The 16,015-nt window shown below is 38.7% G+C and overlaps 1 protein-coding gene across 1 annotated transcript in view; it reads left to right on the top strand.

The window, feature by feature from the left end:
* Positions 1 to 15,779, top strand: part of LOC149138256 (nucleolin 2-like) — a 67,652-nt gene extending 51,873 nt beyond the window's left edge. Inside the window, exon 5 of the mRNA XM_089449726.1 lies at positions 15,354 to 15,779. Within this exon, the coding sequence (XP_089305852.1) occupies positions 15,354 to 15,370 (17 nt within the window). The 3' untranslated portion in view covers positions 15,371 to 15,779. The remainder of the gene's footprint in view (positions 1 to 15,353) is intronic.
* Positions 15,780 to 16,015: the final 236 nt, after the last annotated feature.

Below are 16,015 nucleotides of genomic sequence, written 5' to 3'. Positions count from 1 at the left end.
ATACATTTACCTATGGAGCCATGCTGATTTGGCTAGGGGTAAATGGCCCATTATACTCACATTGCCTGCTCCGGGATGGAGTGATCTATATCTATAGACATGCATATGAGGAGACACTACATTAACATAGCAAGCTCACGAAATTTTCTAGTAGAGGAGAAATTTCAGCTAAGGACAAATATGTTTTCAACTAAGCAAAATACCTCCCTCGCGAAGAGGGAGTGTTGATTTTAGTGTAGTATTGGGAGTATTCCTGAATGCCTAAAGGGTCTTCATGTCAACACTAGATGCATCATGTAAATTTTTATAAGACAAGTCGGCCCAAAAGAAGTCAGGTTGGCTAGCCAGTGAAGGGACATGTCCCTTAGGTTGTCACAATCCTGGACATGTATAAATAAGACGTTATGATGTCTCATTTCAAGACCAAGTAGGAGCAAGTTCTTCTCTCTCTTCATCATCGAGTTCAACCAGCGTTCTTGAGGCCGCACGTGTGAGAAATCAATTGAGTTTAACTACAACTAATTGATCAAAGTTGACCGAGCTTGACCGCAGAGGTTTGACTAGATTTTACCACAGGGTGTTGACCAAATATGACCATAAGTTTGACTACAAGTTGCTGATCGCAAGGTCGAAGTTGATTGCAGGCCAAAATTTGACCAGAGTTGACTTTTGATTGGTTTTGACTAGCTATTTAATTTGACTAGGTTTGACTAGTATTTTGACTTGTATATTGGCACAAATTTGTAGACAAATTGTTGATTTGTAAACCTTGCTGAAGAATAATTTCCCCTAAGAAACATTGTTGTGTTCTCTCCCAAGGATAGGTTCCCGATGGTAAATTTATTATCTCTATTGTGCATGGTCGTCTTTCTATGATCATAATTGTTTCTGCTACATTCATTGTTGAGGGTTTTCCGAGTGTAATTATTCAATGATAGCAATGGCATAAAATACTTTGTGAAAAATAATTAGGAGGTAATTATTTGGCAAAAAATTGTATTCTACTACACTTGTCATAGAATTTCAACAAGTTGTTGTCACAAGATCTAGCATTCCTTGTGAGGGGACTCACAAGGCGAAGGCTAGAGCTTGTAGCAACAATTAGAAAGGGTTGTCAATGTCACTTAAAAAACCTTCCTTTTGTTGTTTAGTGGAGTTTCACTGCAAGGGAGGCTTCCTTGTAGTCACCTATAAGGACATTCTAATTAGAGCTCTCTGGATGATATAAATAGACGATGGAAAGATCCTTCATGATGGAATAGGCTTAAATCTTCTCTATAAAGGAGCAAGTATACTAACCCTAGACTAGGCAGGAACCACTACAAACTGGGGCTTATTGTGTTTAAATGGTTTATATAGGCAAGCCTAAATTTTTCATCTACAAACATCCATCCAAAATTACCGTACAAGCAATTCGGCATTAGAAATGCACTAGTAGCTTGCCTTGAAAATATTATAAGAGAATAAAGAAGGTTAAATATTTAGGTTTTAATGATTTTTTATCAACACAAACTTAGCCAGTGCCTATTCTAACTTGGGAAAATGGAGTTTTAGGGAAAATTCTCAAAGGAAGATGAAAAGCATTTGAACGACGGAAAAACAATTTTCCACTTGTAAAAGCCCAACTATCTTTTTTGTAGGGGAGAAAATTAATATAGAAGATGCACCCTAGGAGTTCTTTTATAAGTTTCATGGAAGAATAATTTTAACATGTAAAAATTTACCAAGGTCTCCAATAGATAATAAGAATTTAGTAATGGAACATTTAGAAATCCTAGAAATAATTCATTCACATGCAAAATATGAAAAAATCAGCGATAAATTTACAATTTTTTCCAGGAATAACATTCTTTCAATCCAAAAAAAACATCTCCAAAGCAAAATTCAATCTCCAATTGTAAGGTGCTTCACAAAAATCACATTTTAACCAAGTTCACAAGGCAGTTTGCACTCTGTTTAAGGAGGCCAAATTCACATGTGTGATGATGAACAAGTGAAGTGGAGGGATCCTCTATATATATGAGTTTTATCACTTCACTTTTTACAAAAGTATTATCCGACAAGCCCTAAAACAAGTTTGACTTTGAGTATTTGACAAGACAAAGAGTTACAAGCCAACCCCATAGCTCAAATCAACAAAATAATGCCACAAAATCCCACACGTGTGGGTCAATATCCTCCAATGGCATGATATCATGCCCTTTTTGGACCATAAATGCTACAAAAAGGCATGGGATGGGCTAATGAGATGTCTTATCATCATAATCAACTCCAAGTCTTGAGGGGAGAGCTTAACAAGTGCCTCAAACTACCTCCATGTCCAAAAACCATGTTCTTGGTGCCTTACATCACCCTCTCAAGGGCTAGATGTGTGACGTGGCGCTCTCTCTCTCTCCGGTGTTGGTGCTCCAAGTGTGAGTACAAGTCCTCCCTTGTAATTCTAAGGATGACCATCATCAACTAGACTCTACATCAAGCAATGTCCATCAAATAATGTCAACACCAACCTAGGAGCTTCCTAGGTTTGTTGGGTACATCATGTAAGTACAACACCAGGAAAGGTGAGCTCAACATTTCAAGATTGGGGGTTCTCTTGAGTGTCAATCTTCCTCTGAAATCATCAAAGCGCCCAATGCTCTGCTCTAGAGGGGCAATTCTACATCTGCAAGGTCATCACTTACTCTCTGGTGTTGAATTTTAGGGATCTTCTTAACTGATAATTACTTCATATGATTTCTAAGTTAATCTTTTCTTGCATTCTTATTTATCATAAAGCAATTACACAATATATTTCAACACTACAAACAAAATTCCAATAAGATCATAAGGAGACAACCAAACAAGAGACACAAGCATTTTATCTTGGGAAAAACCACATGGGGGAAAAACCCAACTACCTTTTCCTTAGAGAAATTCTTTAGTTCAATAAGAGATGCATCCAAGTCAAATTGACTAGTAATATAGCCCTGATCACACCTGGTCAAACTATCCTTTAGATAAGTCAAACTGATATAGAATGAGCTCTACTTGGTCTAATCTGCTAGGGAAGAAATTAAGCCTTTTACTGTGCCCAAGAATCTCAGACCTACTGTCCAGAAGTGCCCAAAAGACACTACCTCAGATTCGTCGAATACTTTGCCTCATGTTCATCCAATACTCTGCCTCACACGATCCTATTTCTCTTTGTATAGAAGATGATTGAGTTGCCTTTTGGAGGAGGTCGAAGCCTTTATTTATACTTGGCTTGGAGGCCGAATGGGTGTGACTAAAGGGGTAGGACGACTTGACTTCTTGGAGGGCCGACTTTATGTTTTGGGGCCAAAACTTCAATATTATAAATTCAAAATTTCCTCCGACATGAAGAACATGCCTTATATTAATCATTTCAGGGGCTAACAATAAAATGACATGAAGAACATGTCCTACATTTTTCATTATATATCAAGGGCAAAAATATTAATTATGAAGGCCGGCCATAGCTACAATATTTAACATCTGGAAGGTGCAAAATGGCATGGGCATGTAGTGTAGTGGAATGTTGTGATGTTCCCTCAAAGGTCTTGTAGCTATGTGAAGAACCACTTGGCAAAACCATCTCAAGATCAAGTGAAAGCCACCAATCATTAGGGACAATGACCATAGATGCATCATAGTGGACCATACTTAATTGTTAAGGGCATAATAACACTTCAAACTGAGATCACCTTCAAATATCTAACTAGACCAAATCTCGTAAAAATGTTCCTTGTTACCCACCAAAAGTGGGTACCCCTAGGAGAGTTTTTCTCCTATTCATCTTCTTCCAGCCGACAGCCAACGACCCCTGACAGCCACCTTGTAGCCGATGTGATGTGCCACTTTATCTCCACCACCTGCATCAGTTGTATGTTTCCTCACCCATTTGTCAAGAGCACATGTTAGAAGGTGGGCAATCCGACCCAAAAGGTATGTTTTTCATTGTGTAATTGATTGTTTATGCTTGTTTTTCATTTTGGCATATTGGTATGGATTATTGGATGACTTGGAAGAAGGGTGGGTTTGGACTGTTGTTTTCTTCCCTCACCTTAAATGGGGGTTAATCTTCAACCCTAGTCCAGTTGGATCTCCCCTATTGGCCTTTACCTTCATGAAGTGCACTACTTGGGAAACCCTGATTTTTGTAGTGTGCTCCCATTTTCTCATTACATATTTATCACTTCCCTCCACACATTACGAGCCCTATTCACTATTTCCCTTCTCCAGGTCCACAAGGCGATGGCACACCTCCTCTCCTTGTCCACAAATTTGGGTTGGGCCTGGAGACGTACCCCAAAGGTTGATTCAACTAAAAGAATATTAAAAGCATACCATGGCCACAAGCAAGAAACAAAAGAAAAGAAAATCATAAAATGCAAAAGATGGTCGGGACATTAAATAAAGCACATGGGCAAAAGCCAAGCATGAGCTCTACCACTTATCATTATGCCCATCACCTTGGTTCCTAGGGCCAATGGTTGCACCATCACATCATAAAAGGAACCCATGCACGTCCCAACCCCTGGTGGGTGATGAATTTCCCCACCTTTAAGGGGGTAATAACTGTTATGCATCATTCACAACGTGCTTTCGTTTCCTAGAGCTTCGAGCAACAATACAAAGAAAAATCCAGAAAAAGAAAAATGTGAATAAAAAAGGGTGGCAAAAGAAAGGTTGGGTTAACTCATGCAACCACGATTGGTCCCTTCTCAAATCTGTACACCCAATATTTGGAGTTCCTCATTATTGCTACCCCTTTGCCCATGGCATTTAGCCCTAAGACCCTTTCATCCCCATTCTGTACCCTCATTATTCATATACCACCTATTGATTGAAGGATGTACCAGGGATATTTCTTTCCCCTTGGGGGTTGGGAACACCTAATAGGGTCGTCTATTAGTCACTCCTACCTAGGGAGGTAACACTATTACGTGATCAAAGCCCCCAAATTAGGAAGAAAAGCCCTGTATGAAGTCTCAATTTGCCCCTGATTAACAAGCTTGGTTCACTTAGATGCACTAATGATTAATTGTACCTAATGGTGAAGATGTTGCATTCGACATTGTGTGTGATTGATAGGTGGTTTTCATCATGGGTTGGGCAACTTAAGTAGGGCCCAAGTCCACTAGAGGAGAATTATGACACACTACAGGTGAAGCGTTGAGAGCCATGGGACTCCAGTCACTTGCAAAGCATCACTCCATTCCATGGGCACCTTCAATACCCCAATAGTTTGCAATTTGCCCCACATTATTCATGAGATGATGCACTTGGACCTGTTGACCTTGTTGCCTACACATACATACAGTTAGTGAGAAAAACCTTTAACCCCACAAGGTGTGGTTGGTGGCAAGGAACCTAGAGAAGGGGTTGTCACCTATTCCCAACTCTCTTCGTTTAAGCTATCTCCTAGGTTAGCTATGGGGGGTGGTCCCTAAAGGAAAACTAAGTTAAAGATTTGAGTTTTCTAGGAGAGTTGTTAGAGTTAAATAGATTACTTCTTAAGATTTATAAGCAAAAAGTGATATGAGCAATAATCATCAATACATAAAATAAGCATAAATCATATGAAAACTAGTGTCTTCAAAGTATTGATCTTTAAAATGAAATTGTATTTTCTTAAATGAAGTGAAATGCTTTCAAATGGAAAGTGAAAGTAATCCTGAAAAGTGAAACAAGCAATTGTTAGCACAAGAAACCTTTACATTATTCACCCATTTGCCCAAGTCAAAATTTAATTCTGAAGTAGGAGGAGAAAAATTTCTTTGATTATTCCAGTTTTGAATATCCCTTCTCTGATAAGTCACTCCTTTTTGTTTTTCCATAGCAAGAATGTGTCCAGATGTAGAGTTTTCCCCAAAAATCTTAGTGACTTTGTCAAAATTTGCAATCATGTTTTCAACCCCAAGATTATTAGGCCTATGGTCAATCTCTTGATTTCTTTCAATGGTATATACTTGATCTTCCATGGAGAACATATTGATTTGACCACTTGTTCCTACATGTTCATCTCCTAACATGCCACTTTTCATGATTCTCTTCACATATGGGCATGTGGCCTCCTCATGAAACTCATCATATGGCCTACAAAAAGGGGGAATTTGATCTACCATGTTGGTGGATTCCAATGGATTTGGAGGCCTATAATCTTGTGGAGGGCCTTTATTCTTTTGCCATCTATCATTTTGCCTAGGTTGGAATCTTTGCACTTGTGATCTTTCCATGGCCACCAACCTATTTTGCATGGCTTTCATTTCTTTAGTGTGATTTGCTTCCATGCTATTGATGAGTTGAGTTAATTCTTTGGAATCATTAGATTTTGATGGCCCTTTATTGAAACCATGAATTTGAGATTGTCCTTATTGCTTTCTAGCCCTTTCCATCTTCAAGGCCTCAGTTTGAGCTATACCCAAAGTTGCAGGCTCTTTCCTCCTCAACTCATAAGCAGTGTTAGCACAAAAAGCCTCCAAATATGAGCATAAAAGAAATTCATCAAGAGGTTTAACAGTAGTAGGCATGCTTTTTACCAATTCATTGAATCTCTTGTTAAACTCCTCTATGGTTTCATTCTCATTTTTGTTCATGTTGCTAATGGCACTGATCAAGTGACTATTTTCTCTCTCCTCTCCAAATTTTCCTATGAAAGCAGTAATGATTGCTTGTAAAGAGTCATTAGAATTAGCAGGTTGATCAGTGAACCAATCAAGAGCATCCTCTTCCAAAGAGAGAACAAAAAGTCTCATCTTAACATCCTCATAGTCAGCAGCGTTACACCACTTAAAAATGCAAACATTAAAGTTCTTTACATGTTACCTTGAAAAGAAGACAACCTTTCAATAGCCTTATCAGGGATATTGTGAGATTAGCCATTTATGTCAGTAAAATTACAAGGAGCAAAAGGATCATTCATGATGTTAGGCTCTACTTGTTCTTGAAAAAGAAAATGAATATAAGAAATAGCCTCTTGCCCAAGACTAGCAAGACTTCTACTATGAGATAGTCTATTTAACCTCTCTCTAAAAAGCCTTTCATGCTCAAGAGTGGGGCTAACTAGACCACTTGAATTTCTCCTAGTAGAAACTCTTGCAAAATTTGAATTTACTGGAGTCGCCACTCGAGCAAGACTCTAATCCTAAAGTTCAATATGTTAAACCAAAAGCTAGTTGATTTCCTAGGCACAAGAAAGCTTGTCCCCAGAAACAACGCCAAAAGATGTTGACCTTGCCGCCTACACCTACCTACAATTAGTGAGAAAATCCTTTAACCCCACAAGGTGCGTTGGTGGCAAGGAACCTAGAGAAGGGGTTATCACCTATTCTCAATTCTCTTTGTTTAAGCTATCTCCTAGGTTAGCTATGGTGGGTGGTCCCTAAAGGAAATCTAAGTTAAAGATGTGAGTTTTCTAGGAGAGTTGTTAGAGTTAAATAGGTTACTTAAGATTTATAAGCAAAAATGTGAAAATTCCTACTCATAAGGAACCCCTACTACAACAAAAACTGAATTTACTTCTCCTACTTGATTTTAATATACATTATCAAGTTATTTTCTGAATACTGAAGTAAATTACTTCTGCAACCTACACTACTTTAAATTTGATTACATGAAACAAAAACTGAGCAAAGAACAAGATACATAGGACAGTTATTTTTGGACATAATAGTCCCTGGAAAAACCCAATGCGTGGAAATCGGTGCAGCAACTCTGAGGGTTTTCTATTATTAAGCAATAATTCTGAATACAATGTTGGATGCCCTCCCAACATTCCAGTGAGAGAGAAAATATAAAGGCAAAAAACTGAGTGAGTTTTACCTCACTTCACCCGACAGATTCCAACTGATCTGGCAGCAAAGTGGCTGACCCTGGCTATCTCTGCACTAGCACTGTGTAGGCCCTACATCCTTACAGGGTCTAGGACAGCTCTGCAGTGTCTCTTCTTCCTTCTACGTCAACCTTCCTCGTTGTTTCGGCAGTTCCGGCTTTCTGCGTGATGGCAGCTTCTGCTTCTGCACTAGCCCTTCTAGCTCTGCGTCAGACCTGCGTGGGCCCAGATTGGCCCAGCGTCAATCCTTCTAGTTGCTGCACTGCCTTCACTAGTGTCTCTCCGCTTCTCTACCCAGTATTCCCAAACTATGCCTGCCTCTCTGGTGCAGAATGATCACTCAGTTCGAATTCTATACTTCCATCAGCTTCATGCTTGATCTTATAGATCCATTTGTAAGTAACCACAGATTTGTCTTCAGGCCTAATTACGATCTCCCAGACCCTATTCTTCATTATAGATTGATACCCTTCATTCATGGCATCCTTACATTCTCGATGTTCTACAACCTCTTCAAAGGTGGATGGTTCTGCTTCTATTAATTTTGTCATGTATGCAACATACCCAGAATATTTCTTAGGCCTTGTACTTTCTCTAAATGATCCTTGTGCTGCCCCATGACCTTCTGCATCAAGTAGTGTGGATTTCAACCAATTAGGTATTTTCCTTGTTTTTGGAATGATCACCGGTTGAACAAGTTCACTTGGCCCTTCTTCATGGTGTGATCTTTCTCCTTTCTTGTCAACTTCCTCCTCAAATATCGGAAGTTTTTCATCATCAGAATCTATGAAAATTTCTTTTGACTTCTTGAATGCTATACTCTCATCAAATATGACATCGCGACTAACTTCAAGTGATGTCCATCTTTCATATAGATTCTATAGGCCTTTGATGAGTTACTATACCCAACAAATATTCCCTTCATACCGCAAGGATCCAGCGTATTTCTTTTGTCCTTTGGTATATGAATATACACAGGACACCCAAAGATTCGGAGGTGATCTAAAGATGGCTTCTTCCCAGTGAACAGTTCTCCGGAAGTCTTGTTATCTAGAGATCTATGAGGACATCGATTTTGAATGTAGACTGCTATCTTTGTTGCCTCTCCTCATGGAAACTTAGTTAGATCTTGATTGTGTAACATTGCTTTTACATTTTCTTCAATGGATTTGTTCTTTCTTTCGGCGACTCCATTTTGTTCGGGATTGTATGGGACTATCATCTCCCTCTTAATCCCAAACTCCTTACAGAATGCTATAATCTCTTTACATGTATATTCTCCTCCATTATCAGATCTCCGTATCTTGATTCTTCTTTCTGTAAGGTTCTCCACTTCAGTGTTGAATTCTTGAAATTTTGTAAATACTTCATCCTTGGCTTTCATTAAGTAAACCCAGGTTTTTCTTGAATGATCTTCTATGAATGTGACATAGTATTGATGGCCTCCAAGAGATTTTGGAGTCATAGGGCCACACACATCAGAGTGAATGAGATCCAAGATTTCTTTTGATCGCGAAGCTCTGCTTCCAAATGGTCTCTTGGTATTCTTTCCCAATGCACATCCCTTGCAAACACCTTCATGATCCTCCTTTAAATTCGATACTCCATCTACTATGGAACTTAAAGTTGGAAGTATTTTGAAATGTAGATGACAAAATCTTCGATGCCAAAGTTCACATGGACTAATCTCAGTGTTTACTAGGGCTTGGTTTACGGGAGATATTAATCTGTAAAGCGTTCCTTCTCTAATACCAATAACGTTTGCTTGATCTATTCTATGCTTGAGTCTTTTCCCCAAACAACTACTTTTCCATCAATGAAGGCTACTCTATCTCCTTTGTCTTCTAAACTTGAAATATAAAGTAAATTTTTGTGCAAACTTGGAACAAATAGAATGTTGTTGAGGTCCATCTTCGAGTTTTATGGAAGTTGATCCAATGCCCTTCACAGGATAGCTCTTGTTGTCTCCAAGTTCCACAGAGTAAGCGGATTTTCCTTTTGATAAGGTCTTCAATCAATGGGAGTGGCCAATCATGTGCCTTGATGCACCACTATCAATTACCCAGATGTCTTTGTCTTGGAATGTACCAGAGAGAGCCAAACATCAATACATCAAACAACTACCAAAACAGTAAGAGCATTGACACAGTATATAGGCTGCAAGCCAGGGCCAAAACCCCTCCTCTTGAGGGGAAAACCCATAAATCTCTTCTTATCTTTCAGATCTTTGAATTGATGAATACCATGACCTAGACTCAGACAAATACCGTCCAAGATCAAGTCTACCATGACTTCCTGCTGCAATATCTACGACCTCCCAATAGATCCGAAATTCTGCTGCCCAACCACTGCTACAACTGTTATGGCTTCTCTAGGAGACTTTGGTCTCCCTCTAATAGCCTTCCTCTTGACTTCACTTGCCTTGACTTGAGTCCTAGGGCTAGTAGGATGCCCCAAGAGACCTTCACTTGCATTCCCTTCTCTTTTTGCTTCCAAAATCGAACCCCAGAAGATCCAGCGCAGAAACCCTAACTTCGATCTTCCCAGAAGAATAGATAAGCCCATAAATACTTCGACTTCTTTTACTCCCTCTTCTTCGCACATCCTTCTTCTTCTTCTTCTTCTGCTTCTTCGCATAAGAGATGAGTGAGTGTGTGTTCCAAATGGAGGACGAATTCTTCTTATATATAGGCTACCTCAAGGATGGACGTGGCTCTTCATGTAGGCCGACTTGATCTTGGAGGTATTTGACATTTTCAAGACAAAATAATTTTTTCTTTACAAATTACAATGTTCCCATAGGGTCTCCCATATATGATAATGACTCTTCTACCAAGGACAAATCTAGAAACACTCAATGGGTGCTTGACCTATAAAATAAAAGAACTTGAGCACGAAACCCATGCTCCAGTAATAATAATAATTTCTTTTCCATTTTATATTTACGAGAATACATTCCATACTTATGAAGACTGAACCTAGTTACACATTTTTCAACAGTTGGATGACACAAATGTCTCGTCCATGGCTCAACCAACCAATGGTGTATCGTTGGGGATGTGGCACTGTAAGCAACTTCGATCTCTTGATGACATCAGGTGATATCGGGATCTTTTAGGGTGGGGCCCCCTTCACCCACATCTATTAGTGGGAGAGGCACTCCCCCTCTTCAAGCTCCTCTGGCTCTTCTGACAGCATTGGATTTTGCATCAATGATCCACTTTTATTTATCTTGATCTGAATAAGAATCAAATCCAAAGTCTATTTTTTTTTATTAAGCTCCACCAACAATGATTGTTTCGAACAACATTCATTAGTGTTGTGTCAGGGACTTTTGTTGAACTCACACCACTTTACAATGTCCTTTTTTGACTTCCCATTATCCTTCTTCGCCTATGACTTGTGCTAGTTGTCTTGAAGTTGGCTCTCCTTGCTTTGTCCCTTTTTTGTGAGTTAGGGCCACTTTTTCCAGGCTTCTACTGCGGCAAATTTGTAGACTCGAACTTGATTTTGACAGCATATCAATAAGCAGCTCCTAATGAGAAGATCTCCAGGAAATCCATCTCTATTTGGATGTACCTGTGTAAGCCACTACGATACTTCAAGACTAAGTGTGGCTTGAAGTCTTTGATACCCAACTTTGAGCGTAAAGTATGGAAATTATTGGTGTACTGTGGTACCATTTGGTCTATCTCCTGTTGCAGAGTTGCCCATCTTGTGTATTGGTCATCATAGTTCCCTAAAGGGTAGAATTCCTCCTTAAGAGAATCAACAAAAGTGGTCCATTTTGTCCATACATTGAACATCACAAATTCATCACTATGTCTCTCCCAATAACCTTCCCACTAGTGTTTGACATGGTGAACAACTTTCAGTAGCACGAAATTCATCTTCTCATTGTTGGAAAAACTTTGGACAGAGTGATAGCCCTCTAACAGATTTAACCATTTCTTCGAAGCATCTGCATCTATTTAGCCTTCGAATAAGGGGATATCAAAGTTAACTTGTAGCTTGAAGGGTGTCGCACATCCAAAATTGTCGTTTGTTGAAGGTGCCTCAGTCGCTATTGGCAGTCGTTGAAGGATCTGGGCAAAATTGTCCATCATCTCATTCTTTTATTACACGAGTGCTTCCTCGAGCAACAACTTGATAGGATCTCCTGCTTTGTTATCTCTCTTTTCTTTGTCCATGGGAGGCCGCTTGGGTTTGTGAGAGCAATCATTCCCAAATGAAACTTGCTTGAGATCCAACTCTTTGTACGCTAACCTCGTCAGAGACATGCATTGAGAAACAACGAACAAATTGCTCGATGCCACTGATCTAGGGTTTACAAGGAATGAAATGAAATGCAAGAAAGTAAATGGAACTCACACAAAGAAATATCGTATAGATTACAATAATGTGGTTGAAGCTCAACTTTTATTAATAAACGAAATAACATAATATTGTAGAACACAAACGGGCTAGAATGGTGGTAGCTATCTCTGAACAAAGAAGGATGATGGCTACATGTATTCACAAAGGCTATCACAAGAGGCCGACATAATGGCCTTCAACATAAAGAAAGAACCTTGGAGGTTTAAAAACCTAACCCTAGAAGATGAAATGCCAAAGGGCTTGTAGGCCCTGATGGGTTAGTTGGTACGTCAACTTACCAGGGTCATAACTTTTGCATATGATCTCAATTTGGTGCACTTAGTACCCTGTTGGAAAGGTTTAGCCGAGAATTACACATTTCAACTAAGGCCTAGCCCAAACCCTATGGCTATCGCTTGGGACCTTTCCACGTCAAAAAAACATCTTTTAGGGCCCCAAAACGGCCATGGAAATTGAGGACCCAAAAAACTGTAGAAAAATTGCCAATATGGAGAATTGTGCCTTGGGCAAGTGGGATAGGTGGGTGGCCACCAATATCCACCTGAATCAAGAAGATGCCTATGATAAGAGTAAATTGGACCACCTCCATCAATGGCAACTATATGTAAACCAACCATGTCATGGTCAATTTATTGTAGGCAAAGAACATCCTGTCATCTGTCATGTTGTATTGACACCTGTAAGAACTATGATATTTCCCAGCATGAGTAACAGGAAATATGTAGGCCAGGATCTCCGTCAGAATGATGTGCAAAGCTCGAGGAAGTAGCAGGGAATCAATAAATATTACGTTAGGATATATAGCTTTGTGCCTTTTAGTATAATTTAATGATGGCTTCTCTTGAGTACTCACCAGCTACATTACAAGTGGTATTATGGTGGTTCTTTCCGTTGCCTGTGGCCAAACTCTCACCTTTGACAGTAAAAATACCTTTCACCAGTGGGCATTTCACCTTTGCACATGTTTCTCCACCCACTGTTCAGTTTTTGTTGTGCAGTCTCTGCCCTTTTCCACACACTTTGCTTCAAATAGTTCCACCCATGTACACATGCTTTACCAATACTGGAAAAAACCAGAAAAGACTAAAAGAGAAGCGAGTTGGATGGTATACATTTCTTACATCAATTAGGAATATAGTTCCAGACAAAGAAACACATAAAAAGGTGTCAAATTCACGCATCTACAGGAAGAAATCAGGGAGCTTCCAAACACTGTCAAAGTATCTTGGTAACTGATAGAACATAACAAGAAGAAATGTCATATACCCTCTCAAAATTGCTGTTAAGATTTGCTTCATTTTGGAAAATTGCTGTGAAACTGAGAAGCTGCATATATATATATATATGATAGAAAAAGCAATATTGCATTTTGTAAGTGTACAGGACACATCTGAAGCTCTCCAAGGAGAGTCTTTTAAAGACAATAATCCTAATAGTACACAAACTAATAATAAAGAAGAAAGAAAAATAATAACATTACGCCTAAAGTGGGAAGAAGCAGACCACTAGAGGGAAGTAGTGATTGTTGGGACAATATCGCGTTGAACAGAATGATGCCTCTGATCAGTTGAATTTTTCATCTGAAGCAGTGTTTTCCTGAAAGATATCACCACCTCTTCCAATAGCACCTGCGGATGCCACCTCTGCCTTTGAATCATAATAAATAAACAGTGCCATTTGTGAAAGGGAATGGTTGGAATGCATTACTGTGTGCCCATCTCAGTCCAAAAAATTGCAGGCAATCAAATGTAGCCCCTCTAAAAAACCATTGGGATCGGCTCACACTGTGATGACCTAATGCATCACAAATATTTAATTAAATCAAAACAGGAGTTTCAATCACATAAACATCAATCATTATTCAAATACAAAATTGTATGTTGATATACGTCTATTTGCACTCTGCGCATTTATTTCTGCGCTTGATGTGCAAAATACTGGGGGTTTATGAACTATGTAGTTCATAAGAGTCTCACTTGACTTGTTTCTGGTAACATAGTTGCTTGTAAATCTATACGGGCCCACTGAGCTACAATGGCTATTCAAGGACCATAATTTTAATCCCAACTCAATTTCTCTTCATTGTCAAAATTCCTTAAGCAAATCTCTCATTGTCAATATAGTGAGTATGTCTTCTCCAGCAAATCCATCATCATGATATCTTATCCTCTGGCAATCTCTCACTGTTTACATTGTTTCAAATATCTTCTTCTCTAGCAAATGTCTTCTCGGGAGTTTCAGTTTCTCCAGCAAATCTATCATCATGCATATCATCTTCTTCAGAAAATCTGTCATCGACACATTATCTTTGGGAATTAGATCTCACTTCATGTCTGCAATGAATCCATCTGTAGATGCGGGATATCTATACAAGCTGAAGCAAATGAAAAGTGATAAGAAGAAAATATAATTTTAGCAAACTATACATTACTTTGGTAATGGGATAAATCATAGTTGGAACCGCAATCTGTACGTAAGATCACTTTAATATGAATATTTATGTTCATACGATCTCGAGGAGATGGAAATAACACCCTGTGCTTTGAGATTTTTTACTTTCAAAACACAATTAGTTAAAAATTTGAACAAAATGTCAGTAAAGACGCTAAAGTTATACTAGAAAGGAGTGCAGGGCTTTTTGTTTGAAAGCCTGCAAAGCAAATATTCAAAACCTTAAAATATTTGATATTTTTATGGGAGCATGAATAATAGGATAATTTAACAGGGCATACCAATAAACATGCAACCAATAAACATGCAATTCAAATCAAAACATTCAACCTGGTGCTTGCGTCGTTCACTTTATAATGCTTAATTTATGATGTTTATGGTAGCAATCTTTTTTCCTTCATACCAAGCAACCTGTTTCTGCAATGAGCATGACAATCGTAGACACGCTTATGTATTTGCATTTTCTATATGTAACAAGAATACAAAAAAGAAGAACCGGTGATTGATTTCTCTTACCTCACCGTGTTGAAGAATGACGTGTTGGTAATGTTAAAAGTACGATAAATTCCCATGAGCTGCGTGTTTCTAATCGTATAAAGCTATTGCAGTTGCCACTATTATGTTTAGGTTCTGCAGCTTTATAGTTTTGTTCGGCTCGTTAAGTTTGCAAAATGTTGATTAATGTGTGCAGAAAAGGCTGCAGTGTAGGATACCAAGGAGATCTGTCAATGAAGAGGATGATGTCTAAGCTGTTTATTGCATGCATGCCAACCAGTGGACAAAAGGAATCTCATCGCCTGCTTGTTCTTGTCCTTGATGATAGGAGAGCTGTAGGATGACAATGTTCTTATTTGAGAGCTTATTCGTGATCGTTTTTCATTTTGTAGTTCCTGTTTCTCATGGCTTGGTCTTTTATTTTTAATCTCGAATCTTTATATTAATATAAGCATCTTAGAGTTGTTTTGGCACTCCCGGCATTACTCTCTTTTCTTTTTATTGTATTGCTTGTACAGGTGCTTTCGCACCGTCAATTCTCACTTAGAGTCCCACTGGCTGAAACTGGCCATTGGTGTATATTAATATCTAAATTAAAATATTGCATTATTTGGGATGGACATCCGAACTCTTTCTTGCCACTTCACATCTTGACAAAACTTCAGTGGAGAAAATGAGATTTGCTATATTGCAATTGATTGAATTTTCAGTTTTGATTCACATTAGACTCTCTGAGCCATAACTTTAAGAGGTCTTCGTCCACAGACACATCTTTTATTATTGGAATGTTTGTGATTTAGAATGTTCAGGAATTTTCTGATATAATTTTTGAAGCAACAGTGGAATGTTCAGGTTGGT

This window comes from Pinus tabuliformis, chromosome X, assembly GCF_031772625.1.
Source record: "Pinus tabuliformis cultivar Carrire ecotype Pingquan chromosome X, CPIR1, whole genome shotgun sequence".
Taxonomy (NCBI): Eukaryota; Viridiplantae; Streptophyta; class Pinopsida; order Pinales; family Pinaceae; genus Pinus; species Pinus tabuliformis.
The sequence above is the reverse complement of the archived record's forward strand: the minus strand, read 5'-3'. Positions and strand labels throughout refer to the sequence as shown.